We start from the raw sequence: 27,849 nt of genomic DNA, 5'->3' as shown, positions 1-27,849 counted from the left end.
ACCCGGTAAACAAGACCGTATTGCCCTGTTTTGTGAGTGATGAATGATATTTATTATTGGCTGGCCTTCTGACATATAATATTCTTTTATGGACTCATCATCCTCATCATTTATTTATAACCCATCACAAAAAACTGGACAGAAGGCACAGAAAAAGACAGGTTAAGAGCATCCTTGAAAAGTGCAGTAAATGTTTAGTAGGTCCTCTGCAAACGTAACTAACGAAAGATCAACTCCTTTGAAGATAAAAGTACAGTTCAGCTTATCCTAAGCAACGGTAACAAGATGATTAAACAAAACTGGAGAAGTCAGAGCTCCTTGGCGTACATCTTTCAGAATTGGAAATAGTTGACTACCATCTTTAATTCCTGCCTTCAGATTTCTATACATGTATCTTAAACAAGTGATTACCGCAGCATCAGTACCTTTCAAAAGGGCCTCATGCAAATCTGCAAAAATGCACACGAGTCAAAAACTCTTGCAACATCGAGTGCACAAAAGACCAGGAAATCACCTCTTTCTTCAATATCCTTCAGCATATTTACAAGTAGAAAGAGAGCATGTTCTTTACCTAGACCTCGCTGGTACCCAAGCTGACGAGGAGGGGTGGAACAATTTTCTTTAATGTCTCTTGTCAAAAAAGACTTGAAAAGCTTGAAAGTAGGAACAGGAGATGGTAATGGGACGATAAGAACTGCACAGAGAAGCGTCTTTTTTGCCCTTTTTAAAGATGGGAGTTACAAAATTGCAAAGGGACTACACCACAAACAAGGATCATCTGAAACAGTTGTGCTAAATGTTGCTCGAATAAAGAACCTGTAAGTTGCAGGTGACTTGCTGAAATAGAATAACACCAGAGGAAAATTTTTTCTTTAATTTTGGAATCAAAGAGTGAACAGCACTTGGTGACACAGCCAGGAAAGATTTCGTCTTATTTGAAACAACAAGGTCAAGTTGTTTAAAAAAAAAACAAAAAAAAACTCTTATATTTTTGTTGGGAGCACTGAACTCCTTATTCAACCTACTTTTTTCAGGCACGCTAGCACTGTGGGTTTTGATAGGCTTGCTGTACTTCTAGAGTTCGGAGGGTTCTTCAGCAAAACGGATTATATTTGTCTGGATCAGCATTAACTTATAGTTTTTCAATTCCTTATTAAATTTCCGTTTCGTGCCGAGCCTCAAGTAATTTACTAAGCCATCTCTCGAGTGACCACAGTCGTTCCAAATAGAAAGCCTTGGCTTTCTATTGGCTTTCTAAAGCTTGGCTGAATTACACGCATTCACTAGATATCTGTTTTTTGGCCAATCTTCTAGCTGAGAATTTTTACGAACACGTCGAAGAGGAACGGTGCTTCTTTCAACACGTTTCAGCGCGTGATTTATTTGTGCCAAGTAGGAAGTGAGCTCAACTGAAATGTTCTTTTCACTTTGTGGCAGCACAGCACGATCGCATAAAAGATTGAAAGGCACTTTGATTTCGCTCAGCATCTCATCACAGACTTTACTGAAGGACTCACTTGACACATTCTTCCAATCTCGGTAGGAAAACCAATTTGATTCTGTATTTTGAGCTATAGGTGGTGATGAGTAAAAGTAAGTAGAGATAGGAAAGTGGTCAGAGTAGAATCCTTCTTTTAAAACATTGATCTCGTTAGTGCCAAACGAAGCAACAACATGGTCTAAGTTAGAAGTTGAGGAAAGCGGCCCAATATATGAAAAGGTGTCATTCGTAGGCCATACACAATAGTCGAGAGGAACGCAGCCCCAAAAGGTTTATGATCAGGGAGGCATTGTATTTGTTTTATCTATATTAACATCTCCGCTGATTAAAAATTTTGAGGCAACTTTTTTAAGAAACCTGCCTAAAAGCTTGCAGGCAGACACAAATCGTGAATCAGACTGTTCGGGGTTATAATTAGTAGGCAAATAAATGTTAATTACTACATGATTTTCAAGCTTAGCGGCAATAAAGTAATCTGTGTCTGCTAATAGCTTGCAAGGGAATCGGTATAGGATAGGGAGACCGTCATAGGGTCTGCCTCACGGTCCCACAGCTGCAATACGAAAGAGGCAATAAAAATTCGAAAATAGTGGTAACAAGCTTTGGTGGTCTTCCGACAGGAAATGCTCCTGAATCAGAACTAGGTCATGGGACTGCAAGAACTGCGAAAGAATTGGGATCCGATCGGTAGCTTTCCATTAATATTCCACGACAAAATTCGGCATCTGAATCTCATTTTTAACTAGATTTATCTTTCAGCAGAGCCTGTGCAATAGGAAATTTGTAACTTTAACATAGACGATTGTCTGATTTGCCAAGAGCATATTTTTTTCGGTTTTTGGCAGGAGGCTGTTTTAGAGCTCTGTGACCTTTTTCTCAACATCTGGAACAACAAATTTCGTTCATACATGTACTTGAAATATGTCCGTATGGTTGGCATTTGCAGCGTAGAAGGGGTAAACACAAACACTCTTGAAGGGGTAATTGTTCGAAACCGATCACTAATGGGAACTTAACTCTTTTGTTTCAAATTTCAGCCTGAAGGATCTGGTAGAGCCACTTTGCTTTTCTTCACTACAGTTTGGCACAAGAGACTTGACATCATCAGAAGTCAAATCATTTGGGACATGTCTAACTATTCCAAAGTGAGAAGGACTTTTAACTCTAGCACTAATGGTACTACTAGAGCTACGAAGCGCAGTCTGTATTGCGTGAGCGTCACATTTGGATGCAGTGGTAACTTTCCAGTCACCTCGGGTGCACTTTAGATCAACAATTTGTGAGCTAACGTCACCACTTGCTTGTTTTAGGAAGTCCTTCCTTGATTCCGGTTTGGCTAGGTTACTTGGTAGACTTTTGACAATCACGGCACAGGATGGTTTGGAAATACATTTAGCAGGGATTTCAACAGTTACAGGTTTACATTTCGAGAAGTTTTGCTCCATGTCTAATTTGTTACACATTTACGTAATTTTGCGTGTAATAATTACTGTACTTTCACCTAAGATCAAGGGTACTTCTTCTGGCTCGAAGTATGGAAAGTAGACAGAGCAACCTTATCGTCATCACCAGTCTGAAACAGTTTGATCATTTCAAAAATATTGTCGCTCATAGCAACCTTTGTGGACATTGGAGCAAGACAATTCGCATCTGTCCATAAGATCTCTTTTGCTTTCATAATGTCTTTTTTCTGGAAAAACTGGGCTGGTCTCTGCGATTTTATCATGGCTTTTTACAATTTTTACTGCCCGTGAAAAAAAAAATTAATACGGGATTCCAAATGAGCTTACCGACCATCGCAAATATGCAACAACATTAACACAGCAAACAAACGTCCAGGAAGCGTTAGCTTATACAAACTAGATGGGACGTACCCCAATAAACAAGGGAAGCGTCAGTCCCCGTTCACTTGATCCCCGCAGTTTAAGGGAGACTCTCCCCGCAGGTACAACGGTGTTTGCGACGGGGAACTGCCCCTCTTCTGCTTGCCTATTTGCGTTACTTCAAACAACTAAAAGCAGTCCTTTCACTCAATCCAAATCACTGTCAAAATCAGAATAATAACCAAGCGAAACGACTGCTCCTTTCACTGGGTAAAATAATTCATAAAAAACTTGCCAAACAGCTTCTTAGTATCCAGAAAAAACAGTTATTTTTCACTTATAATATATTCAAATTAATTCGTTCACTTTTGTTTTTTGATACGAGAGCTGCTCTCTGCAGCTTTATCACCAAAGCAGCAAACGTCAAATGCTTCTGATAAATTTCTTCAAACTAGTGATTAATGGTCATGTCATATTTTGACGAAAATTGGCTCAGGTTTGCAACATATCATCACTGAATCTACTGAGTTTATTCATAGAATGACAGAAAGGGAATACGAACAAAACCCTTACTAAAAAGAAAATTTGGAAAACCTTTCTGGCCAGCAAGAGAGAAAATATTTCAACGCTAGGAGAAATTCCAATCTTCTTTAAACATAAAAGTTTTGACAATAGCTGTATGATTGACTAATTCACAGAGTTAAATAGATTGGTTGCAAATCTGCTGATATTGCTGTCAGATCTTAGAAGGCTCCCTAAGAACAAAGCTGGTTACCTGATTAAATTCTTATGGACATACCATGACATGAACAGGGAGTGCTCTTTTTTCTTTTTGCATAACTTTTGTCTTCTTCGCCTGTAAATTGTAACCTGGTAAACAAGGCAGCAATGCCCTGTTTTTTGAGCGATATTTATTATAGGCTGCCCCTCTGACATATAACGTTTGTAGCCCTATTTTGGAAATTGAAGATAAAAGCTGCAATGTTACTGCTGCGGGGGATCAACTCTTGTAAATAGAAATATATCAGCAAGGGCCAAAAATTATGCAGTGACCAACAAACCTACACAGGCCCACTCACCTCCATTCGACTCTTCACTTCTTCTTGACCTAGTTAGGCTGCTTAAAGGCTTAATTATTTCTTGCTGTCCGATTGTAACCACGCATAGGCGCTTTGTCTTGACTTGAGAAGGGGCTATTTGTCTGTGGCCTGCATTGGTTGAGTTTATTGCTGTTTTTCAGGCCATAACGATTTCTGGACTTATTGAAAGTAAATTACTTAGCATTATGGTACTTCCTGAACGTTGTTTATGTGATTTTGTAAAAGGGGAAATACCCTAGTAACTTTCGGAAAAAAAGTAATTTAAATGCATTGAAGTGATTAGTGCTATGCGTGAGAATAACATTCATGTGTGTAAGTTAGGAAATGAGGTTAGTAGTTGGTTTCGTATTAAATCAGGAGTTAGGCAGAGTTGTGTTCTATTCCAATGTATGTTGATCATGTTGATGGACTTAATCTAAGGAGCACAGCAAAGGCAATGGGAGAACACGAAATGAAATGGGGACTCTCCTAGACTCAGATTATTGTGATGATCTAAGCATCCTAAATGATAATGTTACAAATTGAAAGAACTTTTAGAGGTTTTGCGGGTTCATATTGCAAGAATAGGTTTACGAATTAATTGCAAGAAGATTAATTTCCTAAGAAACGGAATAAGTGATGAAGAGATTATGTTCTTTAAAGAGAAGATTGATCAAGTGGACAGCTTCACTTGCATAGTTAGTATTATTAGTAAAGACGGTACGTGCAATGAAGATCTTAAAAGTAGAATAGCTAAGGCACAGGGTGTTTTTTCCACATTTGGATTAAGTTTAGGAGAGTAGGAAGATAAGGCTGCGAACCAAGATTAGAATATTTGAAACTACAGTTATGAAAGTCGTCAAGTATGGTTCGGAAGCTTGGTCGCTCCGAAAAACGGAAGATGAGTTGCTAGATATTTTCTAAAGAAATTGCATACGGTTTTTTTTGGGTTCCCAGCTGACTGGCCGTATCTAAAATAGTGAGCTGTACGAAAAATATTGTTCAATCCCGCTTTCTAGGGCTATAAAGAGAGAAAGTTTGAGATGGCTAAGACATGTTCTGTGCATGAAGGAGGACAAAATACCAAAGACTGTTCTTGTTCATCTACCATTTAGGGCCAAACCAAAAGTGGGTTGTCCCCGAATGGGCTGGAGGATGTCGTAAAGACAGATTTATGGGAAATGGGAACTTCTTGGGAGGATGTAAAGAGACAGGCTTTGAATAGATTGGGACGGAGGAGAAGCATACGTAGTTGTATTGGTCTGAAGTGTACTGCTATGAGTTTCTAGTAGTAGTAGTAGTGGTAGTAGTTATAGTAGCTATAGTTGACTTGATTTTCCATTGTGTTTTCTTTCGTTTGCTCTTTTATTTATCTATTGACAGTCTCTTTATGTTTGAATCGTTATGTGACTTCATTTCTGCTCTTCTTTGGTAAATAGAAGCCCTTCATTTTGAAAAACTTATTTTACTGAATTTTTTTCCATTAATCTTTGCAAACAGTCCGTTTGTCTTTTGGTCTTTAATTTGACTCTATTTTGATAAATAGTCCACTAGTTTTTGCCTTGCCATATTATTTCTAATTACTCTAAAAAGAAGCCGTGAGATTATTTTTTCCCCTCTTTTGAATTCCTTCTCATTTTCATCTTCCCTTTTATTTTTACCGCTTTTAATGTCTGTACGGAATAATAATAAAAAATAGACCATGTTGTAATAAAAAATCTGTCTATGTTGAAAAATCTCTCTATGCTGTTGCAGTAGCCTCCTAATTCTGTTTCGTAAGCAGACGATCTATGAAAAACATTAATGGGGCTGCGAGGGGGAAGTATAGAAGAGGGTGACTGTAAGCTTCAGGATTGGGGTTTTCAACTATGGAGATTATAATACTACCTGTTTCATTCTTTTTATCCTTTCCTTTTGAAAAATGGTGCCCAGAATGCATATTTCGGGTGCCATTCGACGCTTTATAATGACCCTATCCGTTTTAACTGACAAAATGTGATTAAATAGAAAAGTCTGCTTTTAAACAAGCCCTTACACAGCTCTATATGACGTTTCAGTGTGTCTAACAGTCTTTCCAATCCAGAAATGACACCTAAATTACAATTTTTGGTATATAGGGCATTTTATAATGTTGCTATCAAGTTGAATTTACAAATAGTGATTATATATGTAATTTAGCTTTTAAACAAGCCCTTAAAAAGCTCTATATGATGTTTCAGTACCCCGCCCAGCCTTTCCAATCCAGAAATGAAACCCAAATTACAATTTCTAGGTGACATAGGGCACCTTATGACGTTGCTATCAAGTTGAATTTACAAATAGAGATTCGATGTAAAATTAGCTTTTAAACAAGCCCTTAATCAGCTCTATATGATATTTCAGTACCCCACCCAGCTATTAAAATACAGCAATGACACCTAAATTTCAATTTTTAGGTGCCATTGGGCACTTTATGATGCTGCTATCAAGTTGAATTTACAAATAGTGATTAGATATAAAAGTTAGCTTTTATACTAACCATTAAACAGCTCTATACGATGTATAAGTACCCCGCCAAGTCTTCCTAGGCCAGAAGTGACACCCCAATTTCAATTTTTGGGCTATAGGCCACTTTATGATGTTGCTATCAAGTTTAATTTACAAAAAGTGATAAGACAGAAAGGTTAACTTTAAATGAACCATTAAACAGCTCTATATGATGATTCAGTACACCGCCAAGCCTTTCCAATCCAGAAATGACACCAGAATTTCAATTTTTGGGCGCTATATAGCACTTTATGACGTTGTTACCAATATAACGATATTATAAATAGCGTTAGCCCTCAAATAGCTTTGTGTGTTGTTCCAGTGCCCTGGTATCGACAAAGAAAAAAAAAATATTATAGGACGCATCAATACTAAAAGGGACTTTCCAGGGTTAGTAGGTGTAACTTATCTGACAGCTAATCTAGACCTTTTCAAGTAGTAATCTTACTAACACCTGACGTCGTTTACGTCTCGTTCACTAAAGATCATTGACATGATTTTTGACAAAGGGGGAATTACTGATCCTAGAAGAACTTTAGTTAAGCCCTATAAGAAAGATGACAAGCATCAAAAACAAGAAGAGAACAATAAGAAGAAAACAAGAAAAACAATAGGGAACAATAGGGTCGTTCTCAGAAAAACATAAATATATAGAAGAAGAAAAACTTACAACCAATAGAACAACCAATACGACCAATAGAACTAAAATGAAAAATTTTAAAACAGTCCCAGCATCCTTACTTTAGCGAAGTTCAACCAGGAGTGAAGTTCAAATATTCATTCAAACTAGATTTCCACTGTTTTGCGAAAAGAATTCCCCATTGTTCTGCTTGATTTGATGTTTGTGATGGAAAGGCAGTGTGGTCTTCGTCGCTATGGATAGATGACAAGAGTGAGTTTGGTAACTATAAAGGCATTAGGCTTGTTTCTGTAAGAAGTAAACAAGAAAAAACCTTTGATCGTTTCTTAGCGAGTTCGTGGTTGCAGCAGTAGCTACTAAAAAAGTAGCTAAAATGTGTCTACTAAAAAAGTAGACATCAATCCTTCCCATGCAAAAAAAGTTGTTTTGCTTGTTTTTGAAGATGAAGGATTTTAACTCTACTGCAAGAATGTATCCAGGCTTTTTAAACGAGGGGGGGGGTACAATACTATTTTAAGCGCATCAAAATTTGTTCGTTTTCATTTTTGTTTCGTTTTTACGAGTCGGACAAACATTTGGGGGGGACCCCCAGCCCCCCTCCCGCTGAGTCTGGCCTTTTTATTTCTATATGGGAGTTTCCGGTATGCTTATTCTAATGCCATAATTTTGTTTTGATCTTTTTCTTGTTTTGTGAGATTTTAGGCTAGGTTTTAAACCTCCCGTAAATTTGTTTCGCAGCGTTCTTTCATCGTTGAGATTAATCGAAATTATTTTTACCAGCCTCAACTGACACATTCTAACGATAGTCCTTCCTCATTTAACATTTCTTTTCGTTTTTTTAATGCGTTTTAGGTTACCTTGCCGCGAACGTCGTAACCGGCCTGATCACAATAGGGCCACAATAAAAAGGTATTACAAATGTGCTATTTTATTCTGGTTGGCTTTTTTCCTTTTCAACCATTAAGTTCTTTTTTCCACTAGTCAACGATAAGTGAAGAATCATTTCGACTCGCCAAGAATCAGCAGATAGGACAGGAAGAAATGTCGAGCCTGTTGAAATTGCAAGCTGAAGCAGTTGCATTCAACCAAATGACGTCAGCTTTTGAAAAGGTTGAACTAGAACCAAACCGGCCTCCCTTACCTGCAAAACTTCGATTGAAGCGTGGATCTGTGTACGACAACGTCTCTTGCTCACTGTTTAATGCTAGTCACTTTCCTGATATTCCTAACACTGTAAGTTTTGTCAAAGCTGTCTTTACGTTTTAACAAAGTTCAAGTGCAAGTCAAATGCTATTAAAAAGTCAAATGTAATTAAAAGTCAAGTCAAATGTAATTAAGCGTGGATCTGTGTACGACAACGTCTCTTGCTCACTGTTTAATGCTAGTCACTTTCCTGATATTCCTAACACTGTAAGTTTTGTCAAAAGCTGTCTTTACGTTTTAAAAAAGTTCAAGTGCAAGTCAAATGCTATTAAAAATCCAAATGTAATTAAAAGTCAAGTCAAATGTAATTAAGCGTGGATCTGTGTACGACAACGTCTCTTGCCCACTGTTTAATGCTAGTCACTTTCCTGATATTCCTAACACTGTAAGTTTTGTCAAAGCTATCTTTACGTTTTAAGAAAGTTCAAGTGCAAGTCAAATGCTATTAAAAAGTCAAATGTAATTAAAAGTCAAGTCAAATATAATTAAGCGTGGCTCTGTGTACGACAACGTCTCTTGCTCACTGTTTAATGCTAGTCACTTTCCTGATATTCCTAACACTGTAAGTTTTGTCAAAAGCTGTCTTTACGTTTTAAGAAAGTTCAAGTGCAAGTCAAATGCTATTAAAAATCCAAATGTAATTAAAAGTCAAGTCAAATGTAATTAAGCGTGGATCTGTGTACGACAACGTCTCTTGCTCACTGTTTAATGCTAGTCACTTTCCTGATATTCCTAACACTGTAAGTTTTGTCAAAAGCTGTCTTTCCGTTTTAAGAAAGTTCAAGTGCAAGTCAAATGCTATTAAAAATCCAAATGTAATTAAAAGTCAAGTCAAATGTAATTAAGCGTGGATCTGTGTACGACAACGTCTCTTGCTCACTGTTTAATGCTAGTCACTTTCCTGATATTCCTAACACTGTAAGTTTTGTCAAAAGCTGTCTTTACGTTTTAAGAAAGTTCAAGTGCAAGTCAAATGCTATTAAAAATCCAAATGTAATTAAAAGTCAAGTCAAATGTAATTAAGCGTGGATCTGTGTACGGCAACGTCTCTTGCTCACTGTTTAATGCTAGTCACTTTCCTGATGTTCCTAACACTGTAAGTTTTGTCAAAGCTGTCTTTACGTTTTAAGAAAGTTCAAGTGCAAGTCAAATGCTATTAAAAATCAAATGTAATTAAAAGTCAAATCAAATGTAATTAAGCGTGGATCTGTGTACGACAACGTCTCTTGCTCATTGTTTAATGCTAGTCACTTTCCTGATATTCCTAACACTGTAAGTTTTGTCAAAAGCTGTCTTTACGTTTTAAGAAAGTTCAAGTGCAAGTCAAATGCTATTAAAAATCCAAATGTAATTAAAAGTCAAGTCAAATGTAATTAAGCGTGGATCTGTGTACGACAACGTCTCTTGCTCACTGTTTAATGCTAGTCACTTTCCTGATATTCCTAACACTGTAAGTTTTGTCAAAAGCTGTCTTTACGTTTTAAGAAAGTTCAAGTGCAAGTCAAATGCTATTAAAAATCCAAATGTAATTAAAAGTCAAGTCAAATGTAATTAAGCGTGGATCTGTGTACGACAACGTCTCTTGCTCACTGTTTAATGCTAGTCACTTTCCTGATATTCCTAACACTGTAAGTTTTGTCAAAAGCTGTCTTTACGTTTTAAGAAACTTCAAGTGCAAGTCAAATGCTATTAAAAAGTCAAATGTAATTAAAAGTCAAGTCAAATGTAATTAAGCGTGGATCTGTGTACGACAACGTCTCTTGCTCACTGTTTAATGCTAGTCACTTTCCTGATATTCCTAACACTGTAAGTTTTGTCAAAAGCTGTCTTTACGTTTTAAGAAAGTTCAAGTGCAAGTCAAATACTATTAAAAAGTCAAATGTAATTAAAAGTCACGTCGAATGTAATTAAGCGTGGATCTGTGTACGACAACGTCTCTTGCTCACTGTTTAATGCTAGTCACTTTCCTGATATTCCTAACACTGTAAGTTTTGTCAAAAGCTGTCTTTACGTTTTAAGAAAGTTCAAGTGCAAGTCAAATAATTCAAGTGCAAGTCATTAAAAAGTCAAATGTAATTAAAAGTCAAGTCAAATGTAATTAAGCGTGGATCTGTGTACGACAACGTCTCTTGCTCACTGTTTAATGCTAGTCACTTTCCTGATATTCCTAACACTGTAAGTTTTGTCAAAAGCTGTCTTTACGTTTTAAGAAAGTTCAAGTGCAAGTCAAATGCTATTAAAAAGTCAAATGTAATTAAAAGTCAAGTCAAATGTAATTAAGCGTGGATCTGTGTACGACAACGTCTCTTGCCCACTGTTTAATGCTAGTCACTTTCCTGATATTCCTAACACTGTAAGTTTTGTCAAAGCTGTCTTTACGTTTTAAGAAAGTTCAAGTGCAAGTCAAATGCTATTAAAAAGTCAAATGTAATTAAAAGTCAAGTCAAATATAATTAAGTGTGGATCTGTGTACGACAACGTCTCTTGCTCACTGTTTAATGCTAGTCACCTTCCTGATATTCCTAACACTGTAAGTTTTGTCAAAAGCTGTCTTTACGTTTTAAGAAAGTTCAAGTGCAAGTCAAATGCTATTAAAAATCCAAATGTAATTAAAAGTCAAGTCAAATGTAATTAAGCGTGGATCTGTGTACGACAACGTCTCTTGCTCACTGTTTAATGCTAGTCACTTTCCTGATATTCTTAACACTGTAAGTTTTGTCAAAAGCTTTCTTTCCGTTTTAAGAAAGTTCAAGTGCAAGTCAAATGCTATTAAAAATCCAAATGTAATTAAAAGTCAAGTCAAATGTAATTAAGCGTGGATCTGTGTACGACAACGTCTCTTGCTCACTGTTTAATGCTAGTCACTTTCCTGATATTCCTAACACTGTAAGTTTTGTCAAAACCTGTCTTTACGTTTTAAGAAAGTTCAAGTGCAAGTCAAATGCTATTAAAAATCCAAATGTAATTAAAAGTCAAGTCAAATGTAATTAAGCGTGGATCTGTGTACGACAACGTCTCTTGCTCACTGTTTAATGCTAGTCACTTTCCTGATGTTCCTAACACTGTAAGTTTTGTCAAAGCTGTCTTTACGTTTTAAGAAAGTTCAAGTGCAAGTCAAATGCTATTAAAAATCAAATGTAATTAAAAGCCAAATCAAATGTAACTAAGCGTGGATCTGTGTACGACAACGTCTCTTGCTCATTGTTTAATGCTAGTCACTTTCCTGATATTCCTAACACTGTAAGTTTTGTCAAAAGCTGTCTTTACGTTTTAAGAAAGTTCAAGTGCAAGTCAAATGCTATTAAAAATCCAAATGTAATTAAAAGTCAAGTCAAATGTAATTAAGCGTGGATCTGTGTACGACAACGTCTCTTGCTCACTGTTTAATGCTAGTCACTTTCCTTATATTCCTAACACTGTAAGTTTTGTCAAAAGCTGTCTTTACGTTTTAAGAAAGTTCAAGTGCAAGTCAAATGCTATTAAAAATCCAAATGTAATTAAAAGTCAAGTCAAATGTAATTAAGCGTGGATCTGTGTACGACAACGTCTCTTGCTCACTGTTTAATGCTAGTCACTTTCCTGATATTCCTAACACTGTAAGTTTTGTCAAAAGCTGTCTTTACGTTTTAAGAAAGTTCAAGTGCAAGTCAAATGCTATTAAAAAGTCAAATGTAATTAAAAGTCAAGTCAAATGTAATTAAGCGTGGATCTGTGTACGACAACGTCTCTTGCTCACTGTTTAATGCTAGTCACTTTCCTGATATTCCTAACACTGTAAGTTTTGTCAAAAGCTGTCTTTACGTTTTAAGAAAGTTCAAGTGCAAGTCAAATACTATTAAAAAGTCAAATGTAATTAAAAGTCAAGTCGAATGTAATTAAGCGTGGATCTGTGTACGACAACGTCTCTTGCTCACTGTTTAATGCTAGTCACTTTCCTGATATTCCTAACACTGTAAGTTTTGTCAAAAGCTGTCTTTACGTTTTAAGAAAGTTCAAGTGCAAGTCAAATATTATTAAAAAGTCAAATGTAATTAAAAGTCAAGTCAAATGTAATTAAGCGTGGATCTGTGTACGACAACGTCTCTTGCTCACTGTTTAATGCTAGTCACTTTCCTGATATTCCTAACACTGTAAGTTTTGTCAAAAGCTGTCTTTACGTTTTAAGAAAGTTCAAGTGCAAGTCAAATGCTATTAAAAAGTCAAATGTAATTAAAAGTCAAGTCAAATGTAATTAAGCGTGGATCTGTGTACGACAACGTCTCTTGCTCACTGTTTAATGCTAGTCACTTTCCTGATATTCCTAACACTGTAAGTTTTGTCAAAAGCTGTCTTTACGTTTTAAGAAAGTTCAAGTGCAAGTCAAATATTATTAAAAAGTCAAATGTAATTAAAAGTCAAGTCAAATGTAATTAAGCGTGGATCTATGTACGACAACGTCTCTTGCTCACTGTTTAATGCTAGTCACTTTCCTGATATTCCTAACACTGTAAGTTTTGTCAAAAGCTGTCTTTACGTTTTAAGAAAGTTCAAGTGCAAGTCAAATGCTATTAAAAAGTCAAATGTAATTAAAAGTCAATTCAGATGTAATTAAGCGTGGATCTGTGTACGCCAACGTCTCTTGCTCACTGTTTAATGCTAGTCACTTTCCTGATATTCCTAACACTGTAAGTTTTGTCAAAAGCTGTCTTTACGTTTTAAGAAAGTTCAAGTGCAAGTCAAATATTATTAAAAAGTCAAATGTAATTAAAAGTCAAGTCAAATGTAATTAAGCGTGGATCTGTGTACGACAACGTCTCTTGCTCACTGTTTAATGCTAGTCACTTTCCTGATATTCCTAACACTGTAAGTTTTGTCAAAAGCTGTCTTTACGTTTTAAGAAAGTTCAAGTGCAAGTCAAATATTATTAAAAAGTCAAATGTAATTAAAAGTCAAGTCAAATGTAATTAAGCGTGGATCTGTGTACGACAACGTCTCTTGCTCACTGTTTAATGCTTGTCACTTTCCTGATATTCCTAACACTGTAAGTTTTGTCAAAAGCTGTCTTTACGTTTTAAGAAAGTTCAAGTGCAAGTCAAATGCTATTAAAAAGTCAAATGTAATTAAAAGTCAAGTCAAATGTAATTAAGCGTGGATCTGTGTACGACAACGTCTCTTGCTCACTGTTTAATGCTTGTCACTTTCCTGATATTCCTAACACTGTAAGTTTTGTCAAAAGCTGTCTTTACGTTTTAAGTAAGTTCAAGTGCAAGTCAAATGCTATTAAAAAGTCAAATGTAATTAAAAGTCAAGTCAAATGTAATTAAGCGTGGATCTGTGTACGACAACGTCTCTTGCTCACTGTTTAATGCTAGTCACTTTCCTGATATTCCTAATACTGTAAGTTTTGTCAAAAGCTGTCTTTACCTTTTAAGAAAGTTCAAGTGCAAGTCAAATGCTATTAAAAAGTCAAATGTAATTAAAAGTCAAGTCAAATGTAATTAAGCGTGGATCTGTGTACGACAACGTCTCTTGCTCACTGTTTAATGCTAGTCACTTTCCTGATATTCCTAACACTGTAAGTTTTGTCAAAAGCTGTCTTTACGTTTTAAGAAAGTTCAAGTGCAAGTCAAATGCTATTAAATTATTCAAGCATTTTACAAAGTTGACCTTTACACACTTTTCGACCTTATTACCCGACCCTTCTTATTAGGCCTACTGAAGAACCAGTCTCTAGACTCCGACAAATAAAAAATAATTGTTTACAATTAATGATTTACCCAGCCTCTAGTACCGAGATATATCGGAGATCATTTCTCCGTTATTGTACTCGGCATTTTAATGTACTTTTAATTTAATTTAAATGTTAATTTAAAGAAATATAAACTGAAGAACCAGTCACTATACTTTAACAAGTAAAAAAGAATTGTCCACAATTAATGACTTACCCAGTCTAGTTCCGAGAGATATTGCAGATCGCTTTTCCGTTATTTTGCTCGGCAATTTAATTTACTTTTAATTTAAATATTAATTTAAAGAAATATCAACTGAAGAACCAGTCACTATACTTTGACAATTAAAAAAAAGGATTGTCCACAATTAATGACTTACCCAGTCTCTAGTACCGAGAGATATTGGAGATCGTTTTTCCGTTATTTTTCTCGGCAATTTAATTTACTTTTAATTTAATTTAAATATTAATTTAAAGAAATATCAACTGAAAAACCAGTCATTATACTTTGACAAGTAAAAAAGATTTGTCCACAATTAATGACTTACCCAGTCTCTTGTACCAAAATATATTGCACATCATTTGTCCGTTATTTTACTTGGTATTTTTGTTTACTTTTAATTAAATTTAAATATGAATTTAAATTTAAATATTTAAATGTTAAAATTAGATATTTAAAACCTCAAAAAATATTGAACGTTTGATGTAGTTTATTGTAGGTAATTGCCTGTGAATGTTTTTGAATGTACCAACCATTTATATTTTTTAATGGATATATTCTCTATTAACGGTGACTATTATAATCAGGAGCCATACAAACTGATTCTTGACACTCAAAAATTTTTTTTGACTAATATTAATCTATTGACCTTGAAGCAGCACTTGCTGCTTTAAATTTTTGTGTTGCTATTTATTTGTTTTTGATCATTGTTTTGTGTCTTCTTTTTTTTAAACACTCCCATGCTCATGTTACCTTCAGCTATTTAGTGAATAAGTATATTATATTTTCTTTTTTATGATATTTTGAACATTTTATGTTTCTCCATGTTATCAGAACGTTCAGGTATTAGTCAGGGGCTGTGAAAACGGACAAGCATTTCACAAATCTCGCCTTCCCCACTAGTCATCTTTATCATATTTGAACCGTGTATGTTTTGTAAAACCCTTTGCTGTTTCTCTTCTTGGGTATCATAAGCAGTGCTAAAAGTAAAGAGTGAAGTGACTTTCATGTATTATTTTCTTTTCTAAGGCCACTTCGCTATACAGGTTTTCAACTCAATGATTGGAATAATGTGCCTTCTATCGATTTATGTAAAGCTACATAGTACAAGTATCGTTAAAATTTGTACCGAAAATTTTGTCTGTAATACAATAAACAGGTCAAAATTATAATTCTTATGTAGCAAAAGCAAAAAAAAATGATAAATTTCTATCGATTTATTGTAAGCTACATAGTACAAGTATCGTTAAAATTTGTACCGAAAATTTTGTCTGTATTACAATAAGCAGGTCAAAATTATAATTCTTATGTAGCAAAAGCAAAAAAAAAAATTGATAAATTTTCTATCGATTTATTTTAAGCTACATAGTACAAGTACCGTTAAAATTTGTACCGAAAATTTTGTCAGTAATACAATAAGCAGGTCAAAATTATAATTCTTATGTAGCAAAAGCAAAAGAAAAATTATAAGCATAGTTGATTCATCATAAATATAAACATATCTTAATTCATGTTCTAATAGTGAATAATTCATAAACAATAAAATTTATAATCATATCTAAACTTATCTTAATCATGATCTAATAGCGAATAAAAAAGACAATGTCAATAAAAAATTAATAAAAATTAATTTATAAAAATTATTTACAAAAAAGGGATTTTTCAACTAAAATTAAAGAGCCATGTTTATCCAAAGATGACCATAATAAAAATGACCCTAAATAAAATATCAAATACTTATCAATGAATAAATAAAACCCAAAACAAACAAAACTTAAAATATACAATTGAATCTGACTTCAAACGAATAGAAATTCCCATGAACAAGTTTTGGCCTTTGATAAGGCCCCGTTAGACTCTTAAAAGCCAAAAAGTCATGTGCGCTTTACTTAAATTTTTTTTTTCAACTTTAAACTATCCATAATTGCAGAGTTTTTCAGGAATTAATAACAGTATATATTAAACAGTACGCCTAGTTTCATTAGTTTTTTTTTCAATAGTCATGGTCGATGTTTACTTTTCTTTCAAAACTTCTTTATAGGAAAAGTTTTAATTATCTTTAGGGTATTATTGAAAATGCCTTTCCTCATGTGAAGTAGTGATGTATCTTCTCTTTTTCTTACTTCATTTTTCTGTGTCATCGCTTGTGGAGAATCGAAAGACCTTAGAGAGATGCCTAGGGGGATGTTAAACCAAATTAAAACATGCTATGTGAATCAGGGTTGTCAAAAGGTTGTATTTACATTATCTTAGAAACAGTTAAGGGTATCAAGTTGGAACTTTCAGGGCTAGTTATCGTGATATTTTTATCGAATGGTTGATTTCTCAAATCCCCGTGTTGGCTATTTATAGCCTTTAGTATATTGGCAGTACGGGAATAAGTATATGTATTGTCTTTTTTTTGTCAATAAATCAAGTCAAGTGAAGTCAAGTTAGCTTATGGGTGAGTAGCAATAAATCCAAAAACACCACATAAATACAAGCTGTCAAGGGAATGTGTCTGAAAAATCTCTGGCAGGGTTTTGGAAATTAAGTTGAAACTTCTCAGGTATGTTAAGAGGGACGTTGAACTAAATCAAAAGATTTTGTTTGCAATACAGTTGTCAAAGGCCAAGTCTGCAATATATCTGGGATAGCTTTAGGTATTAAATTCAAACTTTTAGGAAAGTTTCTGGGGGCTGGTGAACTTGATCACAAGGAACAGATTAGTTTTTTGAGTTGAAACGTCCATGAAAATTTTGGGGAATGTTCAATTTGTTGATCCCTGTAAGGCTTAGGGAATTATATATATATATATATATATATATATATATATATATATATATATATATATATCTATATATAAATTTATTTGTAAGTATTTGTTGTAGAAACTTTGGAGATGGTTCATACGATCGGGTGTTGAGAGCACTCTAGTGCTCTTTCGAGGGCATTGAAGGAACATTTGAGGACAGCCAACACTCCTCCCCTCCTTCACTTCCCTTTTTGGTACCCTTCCTCCAGAGACATCCGATCAAATTTTGGAATGAATTTTTTCAGCTTATTTGAAAGGTCTAATAATTCTCTCTGGGTATGACATGACTCGTGCAGCCCCTGGGACATGGATTGTAATTTATACAATTTGCCCATTGTTTACATATGCCCATTCATGCAATCGAGGTTAAAGCAGCTCTTACAATGTATGAAGTAAGAATTTTGGGGATATATCATTTAGTTTAGAAGAAACAATGTACAAGACTATTATCAAAATTAGTATCAAAGAAAGTACTTTGAAGCATATCTTTGTTTATATTTTGAATTTAATTTGACGATTTTCACTTCATTTTTTTTTTAATTGAACTCCTTACTCCAAAAATAGTCTGTCGAGTGAGTACGAGACTTAGGTGCATGGGATTGATTTGAATCACGTCAACAGGAAAATTTGAATCACGAATCACATGAAAAAATCATGAATCACATGAATCATGAATCACATGAAACAATCATGAATAACATGAACAATGAATCGGGTTAACCTGTCTAGAAAATATGCTTTGTTCTATTATTATTTTAACGTTCTTGTATATTAAATCATGTTAGCTAATACTGATCGTAGTTTTATTCTAGGTATGTGTTCAAAATAATATAGGTGAGCCAATTGTCAGAAATCAAGTAGATTTTCGATTGGACTTGAAACCCCCTCCTCTTCCACCAAAGAAGAAAGCAAGTAAGTTGTTTATCTTTGCTCTAGTGCTTAGTTTACTTTTTGTTCCCCCCGACAGTCTTACGATAGCTTCCTCCTCTTCCATCTTCTGTTCCACAAAAGAAGAAAGTAAGTAGGATGTACTTCCCGTTTCTTTTTGTTCCTCTTGAATGACTTTAGCTTATACCTCTTCCATATGCTATTAAAACGTTGACAAAAAGATTACCCTGTAGAGTGCTTTTTACGGATGTCTATCCTCAAAAGTTTTGTTTTGGTCTCCGTGTTTTCTGTCGCTCTGCGGTTAGGAGCTGTCTACAAAATGTTGCTTAACGGTTATGAATAGGTAAATTAACTAGAAATGAAACAGAATACCAAAAGGTCACATATTAATTGCTTCTGGTAACAAAATTACTATAAGATTTTGTTATCTCTAGAATCTATTAATAATATCCAAATAAATAGTCAGTGAGTCTTCTTGTCCCTGTCCGAAGACACTTTTAGGATTGCTTCCGAGATTGAAAATGGCGCTGAAGTTAGTGTGACTATTCAGAAAAGTGCTACTTCAAGGGATATCTGGTATAATATCCTGATAAATCAGTAATTTCCAGTCAAATCACGTAGTTTTAAGATTTTTCACTGGTACTTAAATTTTCAATTCGTCTTTTTTCTCAGGTGTATGAGGCAAAACGAAGATACGCAAGCCCCTCTTCCCCTAATCTCCTTTGAAACTTCACCCTTTACTTTATTGCGCGTGGTTTCTCTTTCCTTTAAACCCTCTTTATTGTCTCTTCCCAATCCATTTTAGGTAAATCTGCCTTTCAGTAGACCCTGGAATGACTGCTAAAAAACATAACTTTCAGCAACTAAGTATAGTTTTAACCCACCCTCATCATTTTTGGGAACATAAGATATATATTTCATTTGTAAACCGTAAACTATCCATGTTAGTTTTTCAAATTGAGATGTAATCGAATTAATTGCATAATGCATTGTTTGACTAACGTTAATTCAAAAAGTTATCCCTAACTGTTCATAGGTAGTTCCTCGAAAATCCTCTAGCATAAATTCCAAAATGTTTTAAAAAGTACATATTTTAGAGCCCCACTTGACTGCTGCCATTGCTGTGGGCTCCTGTTCGAAGATTTTTAAACATTGGTAGCAGAAACCTTAAAACAAGAGGATTCTGAGTTTTAAAACACATAAAATTAAACTTAGTATTAGCAAAATAAATTACATTTTTTTGTAAAATAGTAAAATATAAATAAAAACAAAATCAATTCTTGAAAATAATAGCGAAAAAAAATTTGGAGTTAAATTTTTTTTATAAATACGTAAAATGAATGAAATAAATGAAAATTAGTTGAACACCATGTGTCGAATAATCAAGAAATTTTTTTTAGACCGCTAGACGGGGGGTTCTAATCCCCTCACGTCCTTTCCTTGGTCGTGCCTATAAGTGAAAAACATTTTATATATATATATATATATATATATATCTATATATATAAAAATAAGTTGTCTGTCTGTGTGTCTGTCTGTGGATCAGGTGACGTCATGTTTCTGTATTGACTGACGTCATGAAATTAGTTGTCGTCATTTTTGCTTTGACGGTGACGTCATTCAAGATATTTAAGACATATGTTCACGTAGAAATCTATTAATGTTTAAGTTTACAATGACTGATGAACTTACCATGGCAAAAGCCGATGAAGATGCTCAAAGAGTCTATGCCAAAAAACTTGCTGCTGATAGAGAAAGTCAGAAAAGAAAGCGTGCCGAGGAACTACCAGAGCAACGCGAAAGCAGACTTGCTGCTAAAAGAGAAAGTGAAAAAAGAAGGCGTGCCGAGGAATCAAAAGAACAGCAAGGAAACAGGCTTGAGGCTGATAGAGAAAGAAAGAACAGAAAGCGTGCCGAGGAATCAAAAGAACAGCAAGGAAACAGGCTTGAGGCTGATAGAGAAAGAAAGAACAGAAAGCGTGCCGAGGAACTACCAGAGCAACGCGGAAGCAGACTTGCTGCTAAAAGAGAAAGTGGAAAAAGAAGGCGTGCCGAGGAATTACAAGAACAGCAAGAAATCAGGCTTGCTGCTGATAGAGAAAGTAAGAAAAGAAAGCGTGCCGAGGAATCACAAGAACAGCAAGAAATCAGGCTTGCTGCTGATAGAGAAAGTAAGAAAAGAAAGCGTGCCGAGGAATCAGAGCAACCTGAAAGTTATCGCCTGGCATTCAGGTACAACCCAGTCGATGATTATAGCTTGAGTAGATGTGTTCAAATCGGGACAATGTCTAAAATTTGTCCCTATTGCAAGGCCTTGAAATTCAATGGTGAAACAATGGGAATGTGTTGCGCCTCAGGAAAAGTTAAACTTCCTCTATTGGCTGCACCACCAGAGCCATTGAAGACTTTCCTTACTGGAACTACGTCAGAATCTAAGCGTTTTTTGTCAAAAATCAGAAAATACAACTCATGTTTCCAAATGACGTCGTTTGAGCCCAAATCGAAAATCCAGATCAATTTATGTCTACTTTCAAAGTAAAAGGGCAAATTTATCATAGAGCAGGGTCCCTTCTACCATTCTCAGGCGAGAATCATAAATTTTTACAATTGTACTTCATCAGTGATAGAAATTCTGAATTGAATGCACGTTGCTAAATTTCTCCCAACGTTGAAAGGACAATCGTTTCCCAATTGCAACATCTTTTCCACGAAAATAATAATTTAGTGCGTCTGTTCAAAACAGCCATCGATTTGATGCCTACTGATACGCATAAAATTGTTATTTCCGCTGACAAAACGCCTCCTGGCCAACATGTGCGTAGATACAATGCTCCAACTATCGACGAAGTGGTAATCGTTATGGTCGGTGATCAGTTTTTACCTCGAGATATTATTCTTCATAAGCGAAACGCTCAGTTGTTAAGAATTGCTGAAACTCATCGATGCTACGATGCCCTACAATATCCTATCATTTTTTGGGATGGAGCCGACGGCTATCACTTTAATATTAAATTTATGAATCCAGCCACTAACAAAGAAATGAATAATAAATGCAATGCAATGCATTATTATTCCTATAGACTAATGATTCGGCAGGATGAAGAAAATTATATTTTAAAATGCCGTGAATTGTTTCACCAATTCGTCGTTGATATGTATGCTAAAATTGAATCAGAACGTTTGCTATATATCCGCCTGAATCAGACCAAGCTCCGCTCTGAACAATACATTCATTTGCGAGATGCAGTTATAAATGACGGTAATACCACAAACGTTGGAAGATTAACAATTTTACCTTCGTCATATGCTGGCAGTCCCCGTCATATGCATGAATATGCTCAAGATGCTATTGCGTATGTTCGTCTCTATGGTCGTCCAGATTTATTTATTACATTTACATGTAATCAATCTTGGGACGAGATACTGCAGCTTTTACTTCAAGGACAATCGGCGGTTCATAGGCATGACATTACGGCCCGTGTCTTCCGGCAAAAGTTGAAATCACTGATAAACTACATTGTAAAACTTGAAGTGTTTGGGTCAGTGCGATGCTGGATGTACTCAGTGGAATGGCAAAAACGAGGTTTGCCACACACACATATACTAATCTGGCTACATAAAAAAATTACTTCGAACGAAATTGATGATGTGATTTCCGCTGAAATACCTGATAAAAATGTCGATAAGGGGTTACATGATATTATTGTAAAAAATATGATACATGGACCTTGCGGTGCACTGAACGAAAATTCACCATGCATGGCCAAAGGAAGGTGCACAAAGCAATATCCTCGACTTTTAGTATCAAACACAATTACTGGCAATGATGGTTACCCACAATATAGAAGAAGATCTACTGAAGATGGCGGTAAAACAGCAATAATAAAGAAACGTAACGGTACCACCATCGAAGTAGATAACCAGTGGGTTGTTCCATATTCCCCATTATTATCAAAAACATTTAATGCACACATAAACGTTGAATACTGTAACTCCGTAAAGGCAATCAAATACATATGCAAATACGTCAACAAAGGCAGTGACATGGCAGTTTTTGGCTTGCAGCCCGAAATCAAAGATTTCGATGAAATCGTACAATATCAGGCTGGAAGATACATAAGCAGTAATGAAGCTGTTTGGCTTGCCTGAAAAATTCTAATTTATGGGCACACGTAAAAACATTAAAATTAACTACAAATATGCGTGTCCGATTGCAAAACGATGACTCTGGTCAAACATTTTCAGATCAATTGCTGGCAATGGGAAACGGAAAGCTCCCAGTAGATTCAATTTCAGGACGTATACAACTACCTGCTGATTTCTGTAATTTAGTGACGTCCAAAAATGAATTGATTGAAAAAGTATTTCCGAATATTCTAAAAAATTATAAAAATAATAAATGGCTAAGTGAAAGAGCGATTCTTGCACCCAAAAATATAGACGTCCACGAAATCAACAATATTGTTTTGACCAAGATTCGAGACCAGGCAGTCCTTTACAAGTCAGTCGACACAGTTTTGGAACCAAATGAAGCGGTTAATTATCCATCTGAATTTTTAAATTCCATAGATCTTTCAGGGTTTCCACCACACGTGCTACAACTAAAAATAGGCGTACCAATAATACTTTTAAGAAATATAAACCCACCAAAGCTTTGCAATGGCACTCGACTTGCCGTAAAAAAAACAATGGAAAACCTAATAGAGGCCACAATCTTGACAGGGCCTTTTGAGGGTGAGGCTGTTCTTATTCCTCGCATTCCCATGATTCCAACGGATCTGCCTTTTCAATTTAAAAGATTGCAATTCCCAATTCGATTAGCATTTGCAATCACCATTAACAAAGCTCAAGGTCAATCATTAGAAAAATGTGGTATAGATCTTAATACTGATTGTTTTTCCCATGGACAATTGTACGTTGCATGTTCGAGGGTCGGTAAACCTGACAATCTATTAATATGCAGCGACAATTGGACAGCGAAGAATGTTGTATATTCGCAAGTTTTACGCAGTTAATTTTTATTTTGGAACCAAATGAAGCGGTTAATTATCCATCTGAATTTTTAAATTCCATAGATCCTTCAGGGTTTCCACCACACGTGCTACAACTAAAAATAGGCGTACCAATAATACTTTTAAGAAATATCAACCCACCAAAGCTTTGCAATGGCACGCGACTTGCCGTAAAAAAAACAATGGAAAACCTAATAGAGGCCACAATCTTGACAGGGCCTTATGAGGGTGAGGCTGTTCTTATTCCTCGCATTCCCATGATTCCAACGGATCTGCTTTTTCAATTTAAAAGATTGCAATTCCCAATTCGATTAGCATTTGCTACCACCATCAACAAAGCTCAAGGGCAATCACTAGAAAAATGCGGTATAGATCTTAATACAGATTGCTTTACCAATGTACAATTGTATGTTGCATCTTTGAGGGTCGGTAAACCTGACAATCTATTTATACGCACAGACAATGGGACAGCGAAGACTGTTGTATATTCACAAGTTTTACGTAGTTAATTTGTATTGTATCTATCTATCTATCTATCTATATAAAAACGAGTTGTGTGTATGCATGTTTGTTTGTTTGTAAAAAGAGCGTTTGCATATGACGTCATTATTAGTACATACGGCTTTGTATATGGACAGACAATGGGAAAGCCAAGAATGTTGTATATTCGCAATTTTTACGTAGTTTGAAACACATATATAAATCTATCTATATTCACAGGTGGGACACAGGGACACAACTACAATGGCGCGTAACTAATATGGCGCGTAACGACTTACGCGCGCGGGGGGGCTTGGGGGGGCGCCCCACCAACTAGGTGTTTGGGTGGCGCGAAGCGCCACCCCAACAGCTAGTATATATATATATATACATATATATATATATATGTGTATATATATATATATATATATATATATATATATATATATATATATATATATATATATATATATATATATATATATATATATATATATATATATATATATATATATATATATATATATATATATATATATAACGCAGGGTGTTTGTTAATATTCTGTATAATTTATGTACCTAACTAATATTGCTTCGTAGTCGATTGCTACATGAATGTAATGCCTGGAGATTACTCTATTTCATCGAATGCCGAGTTTGTACGACATTCTGTTTATAATTTGTGTAAGCAGTCAGCCAAAACCAGATTGTACAGTCAGCGATCTGTTGCAACGTTTAGTTCTGCTTTATTATCAAGTGATATCGGAACTTTTACCAGTGACTACTTGGAAAGGTACTGACTTTGATATTGTCTTACTTATTTATCACTTATATCTAAATCGCTTATCCTTCTCCAGAAAAGTACACGGCCATTTTCAGTAGTTTCACGTGCAATTAGGCAAAATAAGATTAACTATAAGAGTCACTATTGAACAGTCCAGCTCTTGGTTGTCCTTCAATGTCCAACCGTTCTAAAACTTATACCAATTGCCTTGCCCTAATTCCAAAATTTACATATTTCCTTATATATTTTATATTTATAATTTTATATATTTATATATTTAATATTTCCTGATAGATTTGTCAAGTTTCAATTTTTCACATTTCCCAGATGTAATCATAAGACATAAAATCGCGAAGAAAGATGTAATCTGGACGTAATTTGTGGACGTAATCAAAGCCGTTTTTGCTACTCTCCCAGCTTTTTGGGCCTAATTCAATTGCTAATGTTTTCTGGGCACATCGTCCAATTTTACACGTTTCGAAAATTTCTTGCGAAAATTTCTTACCCTTTTCCTGGCCTTAATTCAATATCTGATCCCTCCTAAGAATGTTCCACTTTTCTGGCTCTATCCTGGCATAAATGTCTAATTCCCAATGATGCAACATGCTAACTTAATCCTCAAAGGAGTTTTTCTCCTTGCCTTGACAGACATTCTTAAAGATTATGGAAAAAAAGTTTTGATCTTGTTTTTATGCCTCATATTTTGAAGCCAAGGTCAGAAATAAACTAAATTTTTGTCCTGTAGAAGCCCAATTCTATTTTACAATTAGGATTTTTTTTTTTGAGTTGTCTATATTACCTAAGGACATACGGTTTGAAGAGGATTTTGTAAAGAAAGCTTTAAAGGAAATGGGAACTTCCTGGGAGGGTGTAAGGAGGAAAGCTTTGAATATATTGGGATGGAAGAGAAGCGTGTGTAGATGCGTTGGCCTCAGGCGCCTTTGTGCTGCGGTGAGTTGTTAGTAGTAGTAGTATCCTGCTTGAAATTGTTCAGAAAATAAATTTTTTATGCGCTTTTTTGGCCTATTGGTGAAACAATCCTTTTTTCTACGTGTCTTATTACATTTAATCCCCTTAGCACAAAGACTTCCAGATCCATCTTTCAAAAAAAAAAAAAAATAAATAAAAATATTTCATGATTTAGCATCAATTTTTAGGATCTTTTGACCCTAATTTATTTTTTAGAGTGAGTTGTCTCTTGCCAAATCTCCTAGATTCTGAATTTTTAACAAAAAAAAAACATCATCAAAAACAACATTTTCCACCTTGGACAGTGTAAAAGCGACCGTATATATGGCTCGTAGTGGCCACTTGAACATCTTTTATGTACTAAAATGGACTTTTTTCTTATGCTACTCTTGAGTTTGAAAATTAATGATAGCTGAACCCAGACCCTGGGTAACACCTTAGAAAAATGTGCTATTTAGCTATATAAGACAAAATAATTAAATTTTTCTGTTCTTTGATATTTTCAATCTGAAATTTTGTGCTCTGTTACCACCCTCGAAAGTTTCCCCATTGAATTAGTCCCCCCCCCCTTAAGATTTGACTTCATTTTTAACTGGTAAATTTTGAAATTCTTATTTATAACTTTTTTTTCAATTTTATTTTATTTCTCACCCTAAAATTGTCTGTCTCTAGATACCTTTTAAACCTTGGTGAGCAGGTTGGGCTGAGGGTTGTCACCAGACCCAAAGACGTTCTTCAGTTGTTAAGATATTGTATTGACATGCTTGAAATGACAGAAACCGATCTAGCGGGTCCGACAATGAAGAAATTGCCAGTACGGGTCACAGGGCGATTTGGTCAAGCCAAATTTTCGATAAGCAGTGACGTAGGTCCATTTCGAAACCAGTGCAGTTTTGGAGCTTTTAAGTCTGTAATTGGTCCAGTTAAGCCTTATTTCTTGAACGAAAATGTAATCTGACTCCTCCAAGTGTGTGCCATGCACGAGCCGGTCATTTTAAACTTTCTGTTTCACAGGAAGCACATTTATAAAGTAGTATTCTATAGCTCTGACGGGCGAGCACCGGAGATTTGTGTCCGTCTAGGTGATAGTGAGGTGGCACCCACCACTGTACTAATATATTTAGGTCTCCCGATTGGGTCTTCGATTAAGAATGCACGAAAGCTTTTGCGTCGGAATGCTGAACGCAGATTTAGAATTGCTTATGCTAGTGTGGTTACATCGCAACTAAATCTTGAGTGGAAAGCCCTTTTTCGAATATTTAATAGTATAGCTCTCCCGCATATTCTATATTTAACCTCTTTTAGGGATATTTTTACTGAATCTGATAGGCGAGTGTTCGGAAAGTGCTATTTAAAGTACGCGAAGTTTTTACTTCAGGCCCCTCAGTAGCTCAAGAATAGGTACATTGTTAACCGTTTTGGTGTGGTGGAACGCCTCTTCTTACCCGTGGAAGGGCACACTGTTTTAGATGGTATCATTAGTAATTTGTTTAAATCTTTGTGATATGTTTGTTTGGTCTTTCTTTTATTCTACTCCATTGTTTTTTTGTTTGTTTATAGATACGCAGTAAAGAACATTCATTCATTAATTATATTTAATCAAAGATGGGTTCTTGAATCCCAAATTGTAGAACATATTGTTGCGCTGACTTAGACTGACCACAGATATCTTGCTGCGAACTTCTGTCTCTGACTTGAACTCCAGCCTACTTAACGATGCCTACAAAAGTTGTGCACCCAGAAACAATTGAAATTCTGCCCCTGGTGTGATGCTCTAAAAAAGTCCTGATCCTAAATTAGTAGGAGAGATACAAAAAGCCCTCTGGAGTGTGAAATACAACAAGGAACCTTGACCCTGCGGGATGACCGTCAAATTCATAGGACCAATGATGCAGCTTTGGCTGCAAATGTTAATATCCCTCGTTAGCATAACATAATCGATTCCTCTATTATCCTAGGCTGGAAAGATCCGTCTTCTATGTACAAGCAAAGGAAGCATGATGTGATTGCTCTACCTACTGAGAAATCACCGTCATATCAGTTCCCGCCAAATTATTTGCCTTTGCTCAATAGAAGTACCAAGTTGATCTGTAGGTGCCGTCAGATTCTGCAAGCAGTCTTTACGCTGAACAGTTTCACGACCCAGCAGATACTCACTGCTCACCAGGTCATTGAAAAAGCCCATGAGTTCTAGATTATAACAAATATTCCCCATTTTAACTT

At 35.4% G+C, this 27,849-nt stretch overlaps 1 protein-coding gene across 4 annotated transcripts in view; it reads left to right on the top strand.

The window, feature by feature from the left end:
* LOC136041862 (rap guanine nucleotide exchange factor 1-like) overlaps positions 1-27,849 on the top strand; it is a 160,724-nt gene that overhangs the window by 71,475 nt on the left and 61,400 nt on the right. For all 4 annotated transcript variants that reach the window (XM_065726637.1, XM_065726641.1, XM_065726638.1 and 1 more), the window contains 3 exons: positions 8,551-8,802; positions 18,306-18,405; positions 24,474-24,666. In XM_065726637.1, coding sequence (XP_065582709.1) covers positions 8,551-8,802; positions 18,306-18,405; positions 24,474-24,666 — 545 coding nt within the window. The remainder of the gene's footprint in view (positions 1-8,550; positions 8,803-18,305; positions 18,406-24,473; positions 24,667-27,849) is intronic.

The sequence above is a fragment of the Artemia franciscana genome, unplaced genomic scaffold, assembly GCF_032884065.1.
Source record: "Artemia franciscana unplaced genomic scaffold, ASM3288406v1 PGA_scaffold_47, whole genome shotgun sequence".
NCBI lineage: Eukaryota > Metazoa > Arthropoda > Branchiopoda > Anostraca > Artemiidae > Artemia > Artemia franciscana.
This window is presented reverse-complemented; position numbering and strand designations above follow the sequence as displayed.